At 37.9% G+C, this 22,716-nt stretch overlaps 1 protein-coding gene across 5 annotated transcripts in view; it reads right to left on the bottom strand.

The window, feature by feature from the left end:
* The window catches only part of TET1 (tet methylcytosine dioxygenase 1), a 128,678-nt gene that overhangs the window by 81,735 nt on the left and 24,227 nt on the right, over positions 1-22,716 (bottom strand). For all 5 annotated transcript variants that reach the window (XM_047826018.1, XM_047826019.1, XM_047826020.1 and 2 more), the window contains exon 2: positions 15,841-15,894. In XM_047826018.1, the coding sequence (XP_047681974.1) occupies positions 15,841-15,894 (54 nt within the window). The remainder of the gene's footprint in view (positions 1-15,840; positions 15,895-22,716) is intronic.

Raw genomic sequence — 22,716 nt, 5'->3', positions numbered from 1 at the left:
ACGAAAGATATACATTTACCCCTATATTTATAGCACCATTATTTTCAATAGCCAAATTACGGAAGCTGCATAAGTGTCCATCGATTTATGAATGGATAAAGAAGATATTACATACACACAAATACATACAATGGAGTAGTATTCAGCCATATAGAAGAATGAAATCTCATCATTTGCAACAACATGGATGGAGCTACTGTGTATAATACTATGTGAAATAAGTCAGTCAGAGAAAGACAAATACCACATGATTTCCACACACTTGGAATTTAAGAAATAAAACAAATGAGCACAGGTGAAAAGAGAGAGAAACCAAGAAACAGACTCTTAAAAAGAACAAACTGATGGTTATCAGTGGAGAGGTGGGGGGGGGTGAAATAAATAAGTGATGGGGATTAAAGAGTACACATAACATGATGAGCACTGGGTGATGTATAGAACTGCTGAATCACAATACTGTACAACTGACTGTAATATAACACCATATGTTAACTATACTGGAATTAAAATAAAAATTTTAAAGATCAGTTGGGGATGTTGGGTAAGTTCTTTGTGCTATTTTTACAGTATTCTTTATTTTTAATGTTTACTTATTTATTTTTAAGGGAGAGGGAGAGGCAGAGAGAGGGAGACAGAGAATCCCAAGCAGGCTCCGTGCTGTCAGCGCAGAGCTCGACTTGGGGCTTGAACTCATGAGCCGTGCGTGATAGCATGACCTGAGCTGAAATCAAGAGTCAGACACCTTGAGCCACCCAGGTGCCACTATTTTTGCAATAGTGTTATAAATTAGAAATGATATTCAAATAAAAACTCAAAAATATTTACTTGTCATAACCAAGAGCCAGCCCATTCTCCTCTACCCAAGACTTCTCTACCCTCAAGGCCTCTATTGGAATTTTACACAGAAGGAGTACTTTTTGCAATATTCAGCGTACTAGTTGCTTCTCTTTAATCACAATGGTAGGGCTTACATTTTTTATTTTAATCAAAATTTCTTTGATTTTATTACATTCTTATTACAGGAAGAAAAAAAACTGGCACATTAAGGAAAACCAGAAGAAAGACTCCAAATCATTTACTCAGGCAAAACTAAATTGTAGTCTGCCAGATCCTTTTTTATGTATATAAATATATTATATTTGATGCACTGTATTTTTAAAACAAAAACGAGATCTATACCATATGTCATTTTGTAACCTATTTTTTTCACTTAAAAAATACAGTTATATCTCTCTTAAAGGCTAAAGCATACTTTTAAGACTCTAGCCAAACTGCTCTCCAGGAAGATAGTATCAATTTATTGTCAAAGTGCCATGTGTCCCATTTTAACTCCAACTTCCCATATTTCCTAATCTTGTTGTTTTACCTTTCCAAATTCATATAAAACAAAAATGAAAACAGAATCTTGATTCAGATGTTCAAATTATTGTAGAGGTTGACCATTTGAAAACTATTTCTTGAACATATTTATAGTTCTTCTTTTGTGATGTTGACTCTTTAGTAAGTTTTTTCATTTATTTTAAACTTCCAGACAATTCTTTCATTTTCTTTTTTTTTTTAACATTTATTTATTTTTGAGAGACAGAGAGAGATAGAGCATGAGCGGGGGAGCATCAGAGAGAGGGGGGGACACAGAAACTGAAGCAGGCTCCGGGCTCTGAGCTGTCAGCACAGAGCCCGATGTGGGGCTCGAACTCACAGACCATGAGATCATGGCTTGAGCCGAAGTTGGACCCTTAACCAACTGAGCCACCCAGGCGCCCCTACAATTCTTTCATTTTCCATGACATCATAAACATCATTGATATTATTTAGGTGCTCTTATTTCCAAGTACTGTCATTATTATGGGATACCATCTATCTTAACTAGAAATTTGAACTCTGTTTAGACCAACTGTGAGCAAAATTTTGTACACTATCACCAAATATCCTGAACTTCAATTCCTCTTCTGTATGTTCTTCATTTCTTTTTATGAAAAAAAAATTTTTTTTTTAATTTTTTTTTCAACGTTTATTTATTTTTGGGACAGAGAGAGACAGAGCATGGACAGGGGAGGGGCAGAGAGAGAGGGAGACACAGAATCGGAAGCAGGCTCCAGGCTCTGAGCCATCAGTCCAGAGCCTGACCCGGGGCTCGAACTCACGGACCGCGAGATCGTGACCTGGCTGAAGTCGGACGCTTAACCGACTGCGCCACCCAGGCGCTCCATTATGAAAAAAATTTTTTAACGTTTATTCATTTTTGAGAGACAGAGACAGAACATGAGTGGGGGAGGGGCAGAGAGAGAGGGAGACACAGAATCTGAAGCAGGCTTCAGGCTCTGAGCTGTCAGCACAGAGACCGACATGGGCCTCAAACCCACAAACCATGAGATCATGACCCGAGACAAAGTTGGACACTTAACCGACTGAGTCACCCAGGCACCCTATTTTTTTATTTTTAGACAGAGAGTGAGTGGGGAAGGGGCAGAGAGGGTCACAGAAAGAATCTTAAGTAGGCTCTGGGCTCAGCATAGAGCCAGACGCATGGCTTGAGCTCCCAAACCAGGAGACCATGACCTGAACCAAAATCACGAGTCAGATGCTAAAATGTCTGTGCAACTCAGGTGTCCCTTGACTCTACTCTTCATACTGCTATTACATATTCAATATTATAAGACAGATGCATGGATAATATACCTTTAAATATCTGTGCTTAGTTAAGTATGTATATTTTAATACTAACTATAATGATGGAAAACTAGAAGTCAATTCATTCTCCTGGATGATAAGGTTTTCTTCCAAAATTATTAACGTAACTTAATAATGTTATTTTAAAGTAATATAGAGTATATTTTTCAAAAATAAATAAAGATAATTATCATAGAGCCATATGATGGGTTAACAAGAATAGCCATCATTAGTAGGATTAAATAAAAAAATTCCTAAACCAAATGTTGGTTCAGATGTGGAGAAACTGGAATTCTCATAATTACAGTAGAAGTATAAAATGATACATTCACTTTAGAAATTTAACGTATTTTTTAAAGTTTATTTTATTTATTTTGAGAGCAGAGAGAATGTGTACACACACAGGGTAGGGAAGAGACAGAGAGAGAGTGAGAGGAGATCCCCATGCAGGCATGGGACACAGAGCCCAACACAGGGCTTGACTGCATGAACCATGAGGATCATGACCTGAGCCAAAATCAAGAGTTGGATGCTTAACTGACTGAGCCACCCAGGTGCCCATGGCAGATTCTTAAAATACTAAACATATACCTCCCATGACTCAGCAATTCAACTCCTATTAAAGAACTGAAAACACATGTCCACCAATAAAACCCTTGAATTATATCTTAATAAAGCTGTTAAAAAAAAAAAAAAAAAACTAAGGATGTTCAAATCTACCTACCTACCCAGTCCTGAGTGAAAGAAGCCAATTTATTCTATATAATTCCATATGCAAAAAAAAAAAAAAAAAACTAACATATGATAACAGAAAACAGATCAGTAGTGGCTTGGTGGGGCTGGGGCGGGTGGTGTAATATTGACTAGGAAGAGGCACAAGGGAGTTTGCACAAGGAAATAGAAATGATTGGTATCTTTCTATGCACTCATCAAAACTGCTTGAAAAGGGGGCACGTGGGTGGTTCAGTCCATTAAGCGGCTGACTTTGGATCAGGTCATGATCTCACGGCTCGTGGGTTTGAGGTCCATGTCGGGCTCTGTGCTGACAGCTCAGAGCCTGGAACCCATTTCAGATTCTGTGTCTCCCCCTCTCACTGCCTCTCTCTCTCTCTCTCTCTCTCTCTCTCTCTCTCTTTCTCTCAAAAATAAACATTAAAATTAAAAAAAAAAAAGCTGCCTGAAAAATATATGTAAGACCTAAGTATTTCAACGCACATAAAGTGTATTTCAAAAATACCAATATAAAAATGAACAAGCTGATACATCTGTATATACATGACATATATGTGACTATGGATACACTTGTATGTCTACAGACTACATGTGGAAAATACTCACAAAACCGTTAAGCGTATGTACCTCTCAGATGTGAGGGTAAGGGGGTTAAAAGAAGGGAAGGACAATGAGCATATAGGACAACTTTGGGCTTTCCAGATATCTGTTTTAATTTCTTTCAAGTTTGTTCTTCTTTTGTAGTTTAAAACTATTTTAAAATGAGTTCACTAGATTTTCTTTTAAATCATACTGATCTTTGCATTTTCTTATTTAACCTAATTTTGACTATACTTTGATGTTTCCACCAGATCATTAGCTGTACACAGGATTGAAGTGTAATTTTGCTATTATTATAACCTATTAATTCACTCAGAGGTAATTTTCTGAGTTTTGTTTCTTATATATATCCTGAAGGATGTTTAATGTAATTTGTTTCTTATCTGGTTCATAAATAAATAAATATTCTTTTTCTTTTCTTCAAAGCTCCTTGGTCCTAGATTGAGGGAGTAGGTTATCACTGATTGGTTATCTTCTATTTTACTTTGTCTCCATTTGAGCTAGACGCCTTTCTTTTGTATTAAGTTCTTGGTAAGATAGGGTTGTGGGGAAGATAAGTGGCGGAAAGGGCAAGATAAAGAAGGAATGAAGTCTAAGTCACATTCCCTTCGAATTCTATGCCTACTTAGCCTCATCATCCAGATATCTGCTTTTTCTCAACATCACAGATACTATGCCCACATTTTACCACTACGTGGCCTGAGTCCAACTACATTCTAAACCAAAATAAACCATTTGCCTACACAGTGCAATAGGACATTAACTGGAGCCAGAGGCATTTTTCGTTCTTAACTGAAAGTTTTATTCATTTAATCTTTAAAACTTAAAATCTTTTAAATTCAACTGTTTTATGCCCCCCCCCCCAAAGTCAAAGTGCCTTACAAGTAACAAAATATAAAACAGAATGTTTAGGTTAAAAATGGAGTGCGTAATATTTCATCCAGACAGAAAGCATTAATGGATGCTAAAAATCAATGAAAAGTAGTACTAAAGTATCTCCACAAAAGATAACTACAAAAGCTAAGAGTATAGTATTACCTGGCAGATATCACCATAACCAAGTGATCAATGTTAGGATCATAGTAATGGAACAAATTGGCATCACGTGCCTCAAGATATGATCCACAGAGAAGAACACAAACTCGCTTCTGTGGCTTTCTCGTTAAAAATGCAGAACCTGAATCTAATCATGAGCAAACATTGAATAAATCCAAATTAAGTGACATCTACAGGAATAACTGACCCATATTCCTTGGAAACATCGGATTTGCAAGACTAAAGAAAAAACAACTGAATGCAATGCATGATCTGAGATTATCTTTTGATATACACTACATTAGAGACAATTGGTGAAATTTGATCAGTAGATTAGATAAGGAGAGTATCATATCCATGTTAGTTTACTGATTTTGATCTTTGTACTATCATTATATAAGAAGAGGTCCTTGTTTGTAAGAAGTACACATTTTAGTATGTCTGAAATGTACTCTCAAAGAATTCAGGGGGAAATCCATGTACGTGGAGAGAGAGATAAAGCAAACAAGATAAAACATTAACATTTGGGAAAACTTGGTGAGGGGTGTATGGAAATACTTTGAACTACCCATAGCTTTTCTGTTGCTTGAAATAAAAAATAATTTTTTTTTAATGTTTTATTTATTTTTGAAAGAGAGACAGGGAGTGAGTGGGGGAAGGGCAGGGTGAGAGGAAGACAGTCTGACTCGGGGCTCAAACCCACAAACTGAGAGATCATTAGTTGAGCCGAAGTCAGCTGCTTAACCAACTGAGGCACCCAGGTGCCCTCTAAAATTTTTAAAATTTTAATAAAGTCCACAAGAAAGCAGTGGGAAGACCAGAGTCTTTCTCATTTCAAAGTGGAGCACATGACACTGCCTGACCTATGAATTTGATTGAGTTTCTGACTGAAAAGTCAAATTGGAAAACATTGCTTACATTGTCTTTCTGTGACTGTGGGCAGCATGCAACTTCTTCTTCATGGACAATTTTTACTAGAAATTATATTGAGCAGACATTAGCCTGTCAGGCCCTATACAACTGTATTATGTATCATAATGCATAGGACCTTAGGAAATGTGTACCGAGTAACTCAGCTTTCTGATGGTCCTAACTTATTTTAGTGAAGTGATCAAATATCAGAGGCTTTAAATAAACCCTGGACAGCTGGATTAAATTTCTGATGAAATGTTCTAACCTGCAGTGCAGTTATTTTATACCACCCATTAAGTGAGGGGATAAACTAGACTTCATGAGTAGGGTGATAAAATTAACATTTTGAAATAGTTTTTATTTATCTTAATCAAATAAACTTCAGATTTTTATAAGATTCATCAAAACCCTTACTTCAAGTCAATAATACTTTTGTAAGTGCTTCCCCATGGCTCTGTAAATACTTTTACTTCATTTTTTTTTCATTTCTTTATTTCAGTGCACCGATATGCAAGGTATCCATTCCTTGCCTCCAGTGTAGATGGAGAAGATCAAGTTAATCTCTGAATTTACACTTTTTTTTTTCAATGTGCTAACCTCTTATCAAAAATTTAAGATCCAATCCAGGAATCACTGGACGCTCTCCAACAGCTACATCTGGATTGGACAATCTACCGAAAACCTGAAATTTACTGCCTGTTACCCAGATTTCTTGACAGTCAAACCAAAACATTTTATAAGAATGTAAGAAAAGACAAGTAGTGTTAAAAGTCATCAGTCAAGAAAGAATACACATACACACAATGGTAGGAAGACCAGAGAGACATAATCAAATGCAAGACGTGATCGAGGACTCATTGTTAAATCAGGAGGAATACAGCTAGAAAGGATTGGGGGGGGGGGGAGGATAATTGAAAAGATTTTTAGATGGACAGTATCTTAGATTAGACTGAATCAATATTAAATTTATTTAGTGTGATCATTGTATTGTGGTTACATTGAAGAATATTCTTTTCTTAGGACAGGTATGCTGAAGTATTTACAGGTAAAATGTCACATGCTCCAGCAAAAAAAAAAAAATATATGTGTGTATATATATATATATATATACACACACATATACATATTTTTTTTAAGTATATAAAATAATACAGATGTTCAATGTATTTTTCTTTCAACTTTTTTGTAGGCTTAGTTTTTCAAATAAAAATTAGACAAAAATGAATCAATTAAACTAAATGTATTAGATATGTATTCTGATTTCCACAGCAATTCATTAACACACACTATTCAGACCTGGACGGATGATTTGAGACAACACAGTTTCTCTTATACACTGAGATGTCACTATAGTAACATCTAACAGTTCCAACTTAACTGACTAAACTTAGGCCATGATATGTATTGATTTGATCATTCATGAAACTAACATTTATTGAATTACAGGCACAAGGTATTACACTAAGATATTCTGGAGACCACAAAGTGACTGCTGCTCTAAACCTAAAAGTTATGATTGTTCTCATAACAAAAACAATAATGATGGTGAAAGCTATCATTTATTGAAGACCAACTACATATGGGATAAATTAAGAAAATTAAAAATTATGCAAGCTGCCAAATAATCCTGTGGATTAGTTACTGCTCCCCTTCCACAAATAATGAAAATGTGTCTCAGAGAGTTCACTTAAAATTTCTTAGGTCATGCTTCAGACTCTACATCTCCCTTTCTCTCTCTAGCTCATCCCAGCGTTTGCTCTGTCTCTCAAAAATAAATAAAAACACTAAGAAAAAAATTTTTCTTAGGTCATATAGTAAATAGAAGAGGAAGAAGCAGAGCTTAACTCAGGGCTATGTGACATTAAAGGTCATGTACCTTCCTTTGGGTGCCGCTGATTCAGGAGATACACAGTTCAAACATGAACTGTAACTGTACGTCCAAAAATGAAAAGTAATCAAAAGCACTAAATATTTATGATATCAACATTTAAATACTCAGAAAATTTCAATATGTTTTTTCCTATTTTGTCTAAAGTAATTTTAAGCTTATTTCAAAAATTGAAAATTAGATAACTTTGTCTTTTTCTAAAGTAGAATGAATACATAGGATATTAAGTGAAAACATTGCTTTCTAAGAAAAAATACTTTCAGATATTTAAGACAATTTTTTTGATAATTTAGTGATTGCTTTCTAAGCAATTTAATAATTGCTTTCTAAGAAAAAATACTTTCAGATATTTAAGACAATTTTTTTGATAATTTAGTGAGAACTTTATTATGTGACTCTTATCTGTAAGAAAACAGGCTTAAAAGATACATAACCTGGAAACATCACTAAAACTTATATTCTGCTTCAGATGTCTTCATATCCATCTATCTTTGTCTCTGTACCCGAGTTGTTTTTTTTTTTTTTTTTAGGTTTGTTTATTTATTTTGAAAGAGACAGAGACAGCACAAGTGGGGAAGGGGCAGAGAGCGAGAGGGAGAGAGAAAGAATCCCAAGCAGGCTCCCTGCTGCCAGTACAGAGCCTGATGCAGGGCTGGAACCCACTAAGCAGGGAGATCATGACCTGAGCCAAAACCAAGTCTCAGATGCTCAACAAACTGAGCCACCCAGGTGCCCCTGTACCTGAGTTCTATAATTCAAACTAATCATCAAGTGTGAGATTATTTTTCATACTGATGATATTCTAGCTTTATTAATAGAATACTTGATTCTATGATATATTTATAAATAAAGGGGGAAAGAGAAACTTAGTGCTTTCAAGGTTTAAAGTCTTATTTCTGGGGCACCTGGGTGGCTCAGTGGATTAAGCATCGGACTTCAGCCCAGTTTATGATCTCGTGGTTTGTGGGTTCCATCCCCACATCCGGCTGTCTGCTGTCAGCATGAGCACTCTGCAGATCCTCTGTTCCCCCCCTCTCTCTGCCCCTCTCCCACTTGCACTCTCTCTCAAAAATAAATAAACATTTAAAAATAAATAAATAAATAAATAAATAAATAAACAAACAAATAAATAAATAAAGTCTTATTTCTGATATTCCTCATGATAAAAAGCAGAAATTACATTTTTACAAGGAAAGAAAAGGCTTTCTGGGATATAAGTTTATATATTTCTTTTTATAACTTTTTAAATATTTATTTATTTTTGAGGGGGAGGGTAGGGGCAGAGAGAGAGGGAGACAGATGATCCAAAGCAGGATCTATGCCCAACACCAACAAATCTGATGCAGGGCTTGAACTCACAAACCATGAGATCATGACCTGAGCTGAAGTTGGACCTTAACCAACTGAGTCACCCAAGTACCCAGGTGCCCAGGTTTAATGAAAGAATGAAGCGAATATGCTGCTAAGAAAATACACATTTTCTGAAAGACTCAATAATTTTAGTAACATACATTACACCTTCAAATATAATAATATACTGATAAATTACTATATGCCATGCTGTCTTAACCACTTTACATGTATTAAAAAAATTTTTTTAACGTTTATTTATTTTTGAGAGACAGAGTGACAGAGAATGAGCAGGGGAGGGGCAGAGAGAGAGGGAGACACAGAATCCGAAGCAGGCTCCAGGCTCTGAGCTGTCAGCACGGAGCCCAACACGGGGCTCAAACCCAGGAACCACGAGATCATGACCTGAGCCAAAGTCAGACATTTAACTGACTGAGTCACCCAGGCGCCCCACCACTTTACATGTATTAAATAATTAATTTACATGTATTAAATAATTAATTTAACTCTACAACAATCCTATGATCTTATGTGGGTATGTTTAGGTGTGTACTATATTTAAAATTAAATACACACAATACATAATACTTAAACAATTTAGTTATTTAAAATAACCTGGTCCCTATAATAAGTTTATTGTTTAACATCTGGTTCCTTAGAACCATGAAAAGAACATGTGTTTTAATCAAATTCATATGACATCAGTAATTTTTAAAAATAGATGATAAAACTATAGCATCTCTTCTCTTAAAATCTGTCACATGCAGAAAGTCCTGCTTTTAGTTCAAAAAGGATTCAGAGTCAGCCTTTAAAACAATAAATCAGGGGTGCCTGCGTGGCTCAGTCAGGTAAGTGTCCAACTCTTGACTTTGGCTCAGGTCATGATCTCGCGGTTCCTGAGTAGGAGCCCCACATTGAGCTCTGTGTTGGCAGTGGGGAGCCGACTTGGGATTTTGTCCCCCCCCCGTCCCCCCCCCACTTGTTCTCTATCTCCCTTTCAAAATAAATAAAAATAAAGCTTAAAAAATTTAAAAACTAAAAAAATAACCACAATAAATCATCAGAACAAGTCAAAAAAAGATTCTATAATCTTTATTCTCTTGCTTAGGCCACTGTGGCAGGTAAATCTTATCATCAAATCTTTAAATAAACATTTTTAGAACATATTTTGGGCATTAAATTAATTACACTTGAAAATTAATTACAATACTAGTAACGTTTCGACAAAAATTTAATATTTTTTATTTAGCTCTTTTTATCTGACTCTTCAGAATACATTCTAGTCCAGCACTATCAAAACACAAACACAGTATCAAATGAGCATAAACATTCAAGAAACAAGGTATATATTCTTTTCTTAGCTAGGAAGAATTCAACAGATTTTTTTTTTTTTTCTGGTAGCTTGAATGAAATTTTCCTCAAGCCCATTCACCCCACTTGGCTTTTATTCACTGATTCTTTGGGATCATTCCTAGAAATTACAGAATGAACATGGGCCTTGAGTCACTGGAAATGTACGTGCTCCAATAATAAATGAATGATTTGACTGTGTGTGAGCTTGGCTTAGTGAGAACCCAGCCCTGAAATCAGTCTGATCATCTCTGGGCAAAATGCTATATTACAATTTCTGGGTATGCAAACCAGAAGCCCCATGTGTGCCTTTGATCATGTGAATAAACACTGATGGATGAGCACACATCTTTGACAATTTTTGCCAGTTTATGACATAATGAGGAAAATAAGGACCATGTGTTGAATCATTAAACTAAATAATTAAATTTATATGACTGTCCTGTATTCTGAGATTATCTTCTTATAATTTATACGGATTTTTTAAAGCTAGTATTGCTTTGTGGATACTGTCATCACCCACTCTGAATTTTTTCCGCACTGCTCTATTATATTCAGAAGACCGGGATTCATTGCATGAGACTATGAAAGACTATCAAAATGGCATGCTTTTTTTCCTGAACAATGGTCAAGCTCCGCATGTGATCTATCACTTAAATTTGCAACATGTTACTATAAATCATAGAATGTTACATTATAACCAGAGTTAAGAAAAGTTTACTAATGATTTTTTTTTTTACTAACTGAAACAAAGTTGTAGATAAGTGTGCAGAGAAAATGTTTTAGTAACGTTGTTATCTTCCTTGTCTCCTAGCTCAATGGGTTTTAAAAATAAACAAGGTAACTCAATGATATCAAATTTGGTACTTTTTTCAGCACTAGTATCGGTAACAATTTACAAATGAAGTAAATTTCCCTAGCTTGGCATTTTGTTTGTTTGTTTGTTTCATTCAAAGCATGTACAATTTGTAATTTTTTCATTTGTCTTTAATTTTGTTTTGTTTTGTTTTTTTGCCTGCCTTCCCTAAGTAATAGTTAACCTCTATGAGGGCAGAAATAATTTTGGTCTTGTACACCATTGTAGTCCCAGCATTTAGTAAATGCTAAGAAAATATTTATTGGATATAAATGATGTTGTTCAGCAAACTGAACTTACTGAGCATTTACTATGTGCCAGACAATGACGGTACTAGATATTTTGAATGTCACTATGTCTTGCAAATCAAGACCATGTATGAATATGATTTATTATTTATTCTCCTTTTAAAACATAATTCCTAAAGACCTAAGAGTAGCTATATGTGAGTGTCTTCTTCTCCCCTAGTGAGATACATGTCTTATGTCCCCCCCCCCCCCACTTGTTCTTTTCCTTTATCAGCATCATCAAGGAAGGAAGGAAATAGTGAAGAGTAGGGCCTGCCAGTGTAGAAGCTAGCAGGAAGATCACTTAGCTTTCATTTTTTCTTTTCTAAATAATCTGTAGACGGTTTCCTGGTTTAATATCCACTGACATTTCTTTAAATTTGTTCACTCAGTTCTTCCAAATACTACTTTGATGATATTTTGTAACCAAATAGCTAGAAAATATCCCTTATTGGCCTAGACAGAGTGTGTCTAATTACAGAAGGTATAAATGTGGCCCATGCTCAGGGATGCCCATACTTTTTATTCTGAATGATTTTAGATTTACAGGTAAGTTGCAAACACTGTATGGGGTTGCTTATATACATTTCACCCAGCTTTGCCTAATGTTACTCTCTTACATAATAATGGCTCTAGTACTATTTTTGACCCTACTATACTGTCCCTGTAGTCACTAGTGATGCTGAATATGTTCTGTTTGCCCCTCTAGGTCCATACTCCATCTTATACACCCTCTTACATGCCACAGGAGGTTCACTGGGACATATTTTTATCCGTATGCTCCCTTCCCTTTTGGTTTCTGATTGGATCCGCCAATGAAAGCAGCAAGAAACTGGGGGGCAGGGTATTTATTTCCAACCCCCCTACCTCCCGACCCAAAGAATTTTATTTCTGCAGAAACATCCCTTTACCAAATCCACAACAAAGCCCTGCGACATCTCTTCCACTCCAGTCATGCTTTATGCCTGGATACTTGCTCCCACACGCTGGTCTCTCCAGGCCTATGGGTGGTGAGAACTCTCTGCTGTCACTAACCCTGGGATTCTTTGACATCCCTAGTTTTTTCCTTAATCTTACTTACAGTTCTTAAACAATTCCCTTTTTAAATTCCCCCTCACTACCCTCAAATAACTGTGCGATCTGATTTTTTTCCCAGGGACAATGATTGGTAACCTAACCAAAGTGATATTACTTTAAAATTGATTTTCTCTTAAGAAAATGTAAGGGAATATATCCTTTTACTCTGACACACCAAGTTGAGATTATTCATGTAAATGTTTCTACCAAACAGAGCTCCAAGTCATGCCATTCACAAGTGCAATTTTATGAATCAATCACTGAAATTACTTCATACGTTTAGCTTGCTCAAGAGTCAAGGAGACAATTACAGCACAGCCAATAAGCTGCCATGTATATATCACAGCAACTCTAGTGATAATCAATAGGGTTTCAGTTGGAACCTGTCCTCCAGAACCAGTGGGGGCAAGCATCTGTGCCAAGCCCCCCCCCCCCACACACACCACCACCCCCATCATCTGATATCCATTCTGGCCATGAGTGCTTTGGACAGAAACTGTCATTTCAGTTAGAGGAAATTATCTCTCTTGGCAGGGATTGGAGGTCACATCTACAGTTTTAAAATATGAACTACAATAGAATAAATATGTTATCGACATAGACAGTAGATTGCTTAAAAATTAGAGGTATGAGACATACCAGGCAATTTCAGCCCCACAACTGGATTCAATATTTAGTTGGCAAGTTCAGAGTAGGATGGACAAGCTTCAAGTCTGCACCCAATTTCCTTAATCAGACTCTTCACCTATCCAACTGCTTCTCCACAGATAATGAAAGTGAAGATCAGTGGGGATGCCTGCAGCATCTACCCTGACAAAGAGCAGGGGACCCAGGAGATCTGAAGATCTAAGAGGCCAGAGTCAAAGCAAGCAGACTGGATCTCTGGCACAATGCCAAATGCAAAGAGCCAATTACAGAAGGAGACCAAGTTGTAACCTGTAGACTCCCGTCACCACTCTCCCAGGTAGCAGCCTGCTGGAACCCTAAGTCCTCACCTATAAAACCTTAAACTGAAGGTTGTGCTCTTCCCCCTCCCTCCCTCCCCAAGTATGGATTCAGTTTTCCTAACATCTCCTTCAGGGTTGTACCATATTCTACTTATTTTACCCATATCAAACGAGAATCTGACAGCATTTTAGCATTTCTACTGTGGAGCGAAGAAACAAAGCTTTCTTTGGAGAACAAAATACATTACAGCCAACAGAAAACTGAAGAAAACAATTTAAAATGCCAACATCAGGGAGAAATTATTATTTTTTCCTTTAAGGGCATTTCCCTACTCTTGTACAACAATTGATAGATAGAGGAAAGTGAGCAACAATTCAGTTCTGCTCTCCGTGGCCCATGAAATTCAGCCACCCACAGGCATTTATTTTAAAATAAGTCAGAGTCCATTGCCATGATTCAAAAAAGCAACACACAGTATATTTACTTCTGAAATTTATTTCAGGTGACAAGACACCCACAGACTAACAAAATAAACATAGAATTAAATAGTATTCCCAAAGCCCAACTCTACTTCTTAGCAAAGGCAGATGATGCTTTAGCTACCAAGCTTAGTCTGTATTAGTGTGTCCATGTAATTGACCTCTTTCTCCTATACCCTCATTCCACCCCCTGCAAATTTGAGAGCCATTTTAACAACAGCACTAAAACAATTTCTCACTTGAAGATTTGAAGACAAAACACCTAAGATGGACACACCCAACCCAGAAAGTGTAAGAAGAGATGAAGAAATATAATCAGGGCTTTTGATGATATTAATTCTATAGTTAGAGGAAGGGAAGGAAGTGAGAGGGGGTGAGCGAATCAACATGCAGAAGAAAAACAGGAGGGGTTAATTTACCCTGAAAATAACCAGTATTCTATTTGTCCAGGCCCAATGAGAATTTGTGCCAAGCAATTTCATTCATTTCACGGTGCCTAGAACACTGATGACTGTGTGGTAAATATTAAACAAATACTTGTTGGTTGATGAAAATGTACATGGCAATGCCATATACACACAGGAAACAGAAACTCAAGGTGGTCAGACAAATTTGAAAGCAATGCAAGGTTTGGTTCTCCATGGTAATAACATTTTCAAGGCACACAACTGGGGAAGCAAATGAGATAAAAATTTGCCACATCCATAGCTCAACATGTTGTTCCTCTTTGAGTGCTAAAACTTTATTTGCAAAAGAAAAGCTAAGATTAGGTTTAAAATATTTTTAATTATATATACATAATATAATTTTAAAGACCAGTTAAGTTTTATTGCTTAATATGTCTTTATGATTTAAAAAGGTTACTTGCTCAGGTTGGTTACATTTTAAATAGCAATATGCCACTTGAAACCTTTAACACATAAGCACCCATTTACTGAACTAAAGCTAGCCTTGAACTTTTAGTAAGCCATATGCTTTTAAATTAACCCTTCTAAATACTGTACACAGCTCATAACACAGACTGTTAGCTTATAGCTGAATTAGGTTACTACTAAATACTCATTAGGCAAACTATTGAAAATAATGAAACCATGCATATTCCTACAGCTCTATGAAGCCCGAAATTAAAAATGATACACTGAGAATTTGGGATTAAGCAATTTGGCTGATCTCAATGGCTTACACATTTTAAGTTGAACTAAAACCTCTAAGGACCTTTTCCTTTGGAAAGAAAAACCACACATTTTAAAATAGTATCTAATGGAAGGTCTATTAAAATCACAATGGATCATAGCTGTCAACTTCAAATAGTGTCTCTCTCCTTAAGAGCTTAAGTTTACACACTGGTGCAACACCACAAATGCAGATGCTACAAAGGGATCTACAGAGGAAAAACAAATTTTATTCACAACACTTTGCATATAAACTTTTCCTTCTGGAGACTTGTGTGGGGTTGAAAATAAAGGATGCTAATATGCACATTATGCAGCACATCAAGAAAAGAGAAAACACTTTAGTTGAGTGAAAATTCATTTATCTACTGAAAATCCGGGAGAATTCACATCCACTGTACTGCAAATTTACTCCTAAGTGACAGAAAAATACTATATGAAATGGAAAAAAAAATTAAATATGATTTAATCAATAGCTGATTACCTTTAAAACTTTGGGCTTCTTTTCCCTCTGGGGCCTCTTGTTTTCTTTTATAACCTAAAAAAAATCAAATTGCAAAATGAGCCTCCGTTTAAGAAAAAAAATTAGCTCCCACCCCCCCAAATTTTTTGGCTATTTCTCTAGAAAACTACTTATACCATTTAAAATCATCAACATGTTTGCTAGGCAGAACCTAAAGAGCTTATGTAAAATGTAGACTTTAAAAGTCACTGAAAAAAAGCCTTGCATAAAGATGAAGTAGGGAAATACCCTTTTTTCCCCTTAAAGTCTGTCTTAATTAGCCTCTGCATTCTTCACAGCGAAGCCCACGAGGTAGCCATCTTGCTTGCTTCTGCAGAGGAAGCCTCTACAGTGGAACAGTTCTGCAAACTGCTTTTTGGTATTATTATCATGGTGTTTAAAGGCAGCCCTGGCCTGCCAGCACTGTAGACGTGCTGGGCATGCCTTTTGCAAAAACAGCCCCACAAAGAGTGCAGCCAATGGCAATGCAGAGCTTAGCAACTCCAAAGTGATCTTCTCTGCTAGCCTTCCTAGACAAAGGATCTCCTGTGCGGCTCCGCTCTCACCACAGGACACAGGCAGCCACAAGCTGCGACATGGAGTGCGCTGCAGAGGATCTGGTCGCGCCGAAATCACAGGAGGCTTCAGCAAAAACAATGCACACAAATCCCCCAGGTCTCCGCCATCGGATCGATGGCGGAGGCTCCCTGATTAGTAACCTCTTGGCGGCTCCGAGGGCAGGTCTGCGCGGGGGGAGGGGTGCGCGGCTCTGCCTCCAACGTACAGGAGATATAACTGAGCCGAGGGGGGCATTTGGGCTTGCTGAAACTCTGGAAGGTATTGTGCATTTTTACTTTATAAGGCAAGGCTAAATATTGGCGATATTTAAGGCAGGGAGGTTATGTGAGGACAGTGTAGGCTCAGCTGTTGGGCTGCGTGTCTCATTCCCCGGGAACCACACCTCTTTGCAGCAGGCGCTTTGCCCAGAAACACAGCAATTTGATTTCTGTCAATAAATGTCCAATGACAAAGGCGGATTAGAAAATACTAATGAAGCCACTTAAAAGGAAAAGGACAGGATGAGGACAAGGAGAAGGGGAGGAGTTTACAAAATATACTTGCCACTCTGAGTGGCTGGAGAAAAAAAAAGACTTCTCTCTTGCTCTGCACATTTCTGGTGACCTTCATTTCCCAGAGAAAATTCCTACTGTCCCAAGGTGGGCTCAAACCTTTGGGATAGAAGGGGCACCTTTGGCTCCTCTGTCTCCCAAGATCATCAGCTGTCACCGAGCATCTCCCGGTGGAGCTGCCAAGTGGGTCCCCACGTGGAGCCTGTCTGCGCAGCAGGCTGATGGTCAGTCGGGGCCACCCACTTCCCAGGAATTGGGAGCGAAGCCAGAGGTGGCACAGGCAGCCACCCACACTCACGCACCTGGACTGCCACTGTGCCCAGTGGGTGGTAGGCACTGGGAGAGCTGGGCACCAGAGCCAGAACTTGCCAGACCCTGAGAGTGGCAGAGCCAGAGGAGTTCAGCTCCCTCCCCTTAAGCCCCCTGGCCAGGCAACAGTGGCAGGAGAAAAAGAACCAAGACAGCTGCTGTGAGCTGGCAGGTCTCAAGGTCACTGCCAAAATGTAGTGAAGAGGCCAGTCACAGTCCCATCACAGCCACCTTGACAGCTGCACAGATCTTGGGAAGACAGCCTCAGCTCCATCCTCCCAGGGCCAAAGTTTCAGCAACACATTTAGGGGATTGGCAGGAGGGCCTCCCTTGCTGCTCAGCCAAAGATGGGTTTTCCACTTGCAGTTGGATTCAGAACAGATTCCCACAACCAGAAATCAGGAACAGAGCAAGGGCCGGAAGGCCTGTATTTCATCACCCTGGATTCCTAGCCTTTCGGTTTGCCACAAAAGCACGCTTTTCTTGTTAGGATGGTAAGTCCAACATGCACTCTTTTCTGACTTTAAACTACCTCTCTCTCACCTACCCACCCTCAAATTTTTAACAAATGTAAAAAGCAAGCCTCCTGGTAGCAAAACCAGTGGATTCTGACCTATCTACATCTTTCAGGGCAACTTCAAGCACACTGTGCCCACACCAAGAAGCTCTCTGTGGTGAATGAAGCATCCACGAAGCAGGTAGGAAAACAGGACATAATACAACAAGATTTGAAAACGGCCCTACATTTCTTTTTCTTTGAAGTTTGTCTGTGTGTGCATGATAAAATATACATAACATAAAATTTGCCATTTTAACCATTGATAAGTGTACAAATTTAGTAGCATTACATTCATTCACAATGTTGTGAAACTATTCCCCCCCTCTCCATTCCCAGATGTTTGATTATCCCAAACAGAAACTCTATATCCATTCCACAGTAAGTCCTCATTCACCTTCTCTCAGCCCTTACTACCTTTTATTTTGCCTTCTGTCTCTATAAATTTGCCTATTCTAGTATATCATATAACTGGTGTCACACAATAGTCGGCCTTCACTTCATGTAATGTTTTCAAGGTTCATCCATGTTCTGAGATTGTCACAATTTCATTCCTTTTTTTTTTTTTATAAGATATTTTTTTAAGTTTGGGGCGCCCGGGTGGCTCAGTTGGTTAAGCATCCGACTTTGGCTCACGTCAGGATCTCAGGGTTTGTGAGCTGGAGCCCCGCATCGGGCTCTGTGCTGACAGCTCAGAGTCTGGAGTCTGCTTCAGATTCAGTGTCTCTCTCTGACCCTCCCCTCCTCACACTCTGTCTCTCTCTCAAAAATAAATAAACACTTTAAAAAAAGATATTTTTTTAACATTTATTTATTTTTGAAAGAGAGAGAATGAGCAGGGGAAGGACAGAGGCTCTGAATTGGGTTCTGTGCTGATAGCAGATGTGGGGCTCCAACCCATGAACCGTGAGATCATGACCTGAGCTTAAGTGACTGAGCCAACCAGGCGCCCCAGAATTTCATTCCTTTTTAAGGCTCAATAGTATTTCACTGTGTGTATATACACCAAATTTGTTTATCTGTTCTTCTGTTGATGTACATTTGGGTTGTTCCCACTTTTTGTCTATTGTGAAAAACACAGCTATGAACATGGGTACAAGTATCTATTGGAGTCCCTGCTTTTAATTCTTTTAATATATACCTAGGAGTAGAATTGCTGGATCATGTGATAATTTTGGATCATATGATAATTTTAATTATTCAAGGAATCACCAAACTTTCTATGGTGTCTATACCATTTTACATTCCTGTCAGTGCATGCAAGGGTAGCTCTACATTTCTTAAAGTTCCTTGCATTTCAATTACAAATAATGCCTCTCCCCCTTGAATACTTGAATATAATTTTTAAAAAGTATCAACATTTTCCCAGCTTGATTGCTCAATACTTAGTGAAGTTGGCCATGATATATAATAAATCATATGTGATCCATGTTCATCTCAATAAAACAAAATCAGGCTCCAAGTGTTAGGTGTACCGAAAATCCACATCAGTGAGAAGTCAGTCCCCTTTTTAAAGCCCCACTGACAGAATTTTCACTGCATGGGATACTCATGAAGTCATACAACACTGCATTTGGCAACCTAAGCAAACATTGGAAGTCTGTGTGCAGTGTTCTGCAAAATGAATTAATAAATAAAGCCAAAGCTCATCTCAGCTAAATATGAGGGTTAATTAAAGTGACCAGGGCTAACATTGACTCAAAATAGCCAACTGATACTATACCATGAAGATCTGCACTTGTTTGAACACAGAATAGATTGGTAACCTGCATTGGTTGTGACCATCTGCTCTAAATCCTATACTTAGTGATTTGTCAGTCTCTCGACTCAAGGCTTAGGTGATGGCAAGCTTTGATGGAGAAAATAATCAGACATTGCTAGCTGAGAAATTGGAGGTCAGGAAAGCCATTCCCACTCTCTTATCACTCAGGGCAAAGTACACACCACTAGATTGTGTTGGAAAATGGCAGATCAGAAACTAAGAAACCCTATGTTGTAGTCTTACTTACTCAGAACTTGCTTATGTCACTTAAGTCTATTTGTTTTTCTCACAAGAAATCATGATTATTAAGTTGCATGAGTTGTACTTAATTTTGTAGTAACTTCTAGGTTCTTTCAAATATTACAAAATAGAATCTCTTTTCTCTTAATCCCATGATTCTAGGGGCGCATCAGTTAAGTGTCAGACACTTGATTTCAGCTCAAGTCGTGGCTCTGCATCAGGCTCCACGCTGACAGTGTGGAGCCTGTTTGGAATTCTCCCTCTCTGTCTCTGCACCCCTCTCCCCTGCTAAGGCTCACATGTGCACTCTCTCTCCAAATAAATAAACAAACTTAAAATTTTTTTTTGAAATCGAATGATTGTAGAACTAAAAGAGAACATCAGAGAAAAAAATTGAGTCTAACTACATTATTTCATAGATAAACTAAGGCTCAAAGAGAAACTTAATTCACACTACACAGGAAGTTAGAACTTGACTTGAGCTAAAGTTTAACGGTCTACACTGCTTTGTCTATAACTCCTCTTCATTTTCAATACCCAACAATAGACATTGGTAAATATCCCCCAAATAACCTTTAAGGTTGAAACATCTTCAAAACTACACACTCTGGGAGCAGGGGGCCTGGGGGACTCTCTTGGTTGAGTGACTGACTCTTGCCTTCCACTCAGGTCATGATCCCAGGGTCATGGAATGGAGCCCCACATCAGGCACTCTGAGTGTGGAACCTGCTGGGGATTCTCTCTCTCCCTCTACCTTTTTCCCCTGCTTCCACTTTCTCTCTCCCCCTCTCTCTCAAAATAAATAAATTTAATTTAATTTAAAAAATTTTTTAAATCTTTTTAATGTTTATTTTTGAGAGAGAGAGAGAGAGAGAAAGAGAGAGAGAGAGAGAGAGAGCGCACAAGCCAGGAGAGGGGCAGAGAGAGAGGGAGAGACAAAGCAGGCTCCAGGCTCTGAGCTGTCAGCACAGTGCCTCATGTGGGGCTCAAACTCACAGACTGTGAGATCATGACCTGAGCCAAAGTCAGATGTTTAACCAACTGAGCCACCCAGGCACCCCTAAAAAAAATTTTTAAATGCAAAATCCTACATACTTCGTAGTGGCTCATATTCCTAGAAGACTGGTATTTAAATGAATATTGCATTAAATGTGCTTTTAAAAAAATAAATCGTGTGCCCTCAGAGATAAATTTATGAATAATTTTAAAATTCTACTTCTCTTTCTAAGCATAAGCCATTCTGCATCCACAAGAAACTAGACATACAAACACCACCTAGGAGGAATTTTCTTCTAGGTTAATCTCAGGAGTGATCATGCTTTCTCAAATTGGACACCTCTGTAGCACAAAATCCTTCCAGTATTACCCCACTCCCCTCTCCCATAAAATCCTTCTGTATTTCTTTTCTTACACATTGTTGGGGGAGAGGGGGTCATAGCTTTTGTGGTGATACCTGGGTAAAGATATTTTAAGTACTGTACTTTATAAATTTCCAATCATTAAGAATAAGAAAAGGATGGCTCATATTGTTCACAACTCTTACAGAGATCTTAAAGTTAGCTTGGTTTTATTTCTTGTGAGACACAGAAACCTTAGGTTAATGGGAGATCTTCCTGGGTGATTGGGTAAACAATAATAGTCTGGGTATAGGTGGCTGATCTCCTCACACAGCCTTCCCTGGCTTCTTTCCGTCCCCCACTTCCTTCCCTGAGGCTTATCTGCAGTGACCCTTTTTTCCTTCCAAGGGGCCAGGTCTACATAGGGTCTATCCCACTCCCTCTAGCAGTCCTGCTTAGTGCTGGTAAAAGTAACTGCTTTTTGGGGCCCTTGGGTGGCTCAGTCAGTTAAGCGTCTGACTCTTGATTTCAGCTCAGGTCATGATCTCACGGTTAGTGTGTTGGAGTCCCACATTGGGCTCTCTGCTGATGGTGCGGAGTCTGCTTGGGATTCTGTCTCTCTCTCTGCCCCTCCCCTGCTTGCTCCCTCTATCACTCTCTCTCAAAATAAATAAACATTTTTAAAATTTTTAAATAAAAAATAAATAACTGATCTTCAAAAATAAGAATTAAGGAACAAGTGAATGATGGTCTTCAATAATTGCCAAGGGAGAACTGTTGTCAGTGAGAGGAAGCAGAGATAATGCCAGAGATTAATGGGGCTGAAATATCACCTCTCCCTAGTTTCTCAACAATTCTTAGTACTAACTTCAAATTGACAAGCTTACTCCATTACAGTCTAAAGCCATAATTTGGACACAGAAATCCAAAAAGAGTATCTATAGGTGCTTGTCAAAAACAAATCACAAAGGATGCTGATATTTAGAAAATGTCCCTTTTTGTGAATGATATATTGAAATTTGCTTCTTATTATTGCTAGTCTGTCCTGTGTATTTTATATCAATAATATCTTTAAAAAAGAAAAAAAAAGGACGCTCTCTATCTTTGGGCTCCTTCTCCACGTGCTAGAGAGCTGACACTAGATAGCACTGAACCCTCAGTTTTTAGATAATCCTATTGTCTCATCAAGTCTAATAGCAAAATCATAAAAATTCAGTTTCTCTGAGAAGCTCTAATCATTTTACATACACACAACTTCTTTCCTGAGGTTTAGATCTAATTATCTCCTAAGTTTAACAAAATCTAACTTAAAATTGTTGAACAACCTTAAAAAACTCCACATCCAAAAACATTTTCTTTGAAACTTGTTAATTCATTTTTTATAATGAACCTTTCCATTTAAATCTTTAAACAACTTAATAATAATAACAAAAAATAAATAATCAAAACCCATACGATGACTTCATAAATGTTGGGGACTTCCAATATGCAGAAATGGTGCTGGGCCTGGCCCTCAGAACCTAA

The sequence above is a fragment of the Prionailurus viverrinus genome, chromosome D2 (assembly GCF_022837055.1).
Source record: "Prionailurus viverrinus isolate Anna chromosome D2, UM_Priviv_1.0, whole genome shotgun sequence".
Classification (NCBI taxonomy): domain Eukaryota; kingdom Metazoa; phylum Chordata; class Mammalia; order Carnivora; family Felidae; genus Prionailurus; species Prionailurus viverrinus.
Note: the sequence above shows the minus strand (reverse complement) of the source record. Positions and strands in the feature narration are given on the sequence as shown.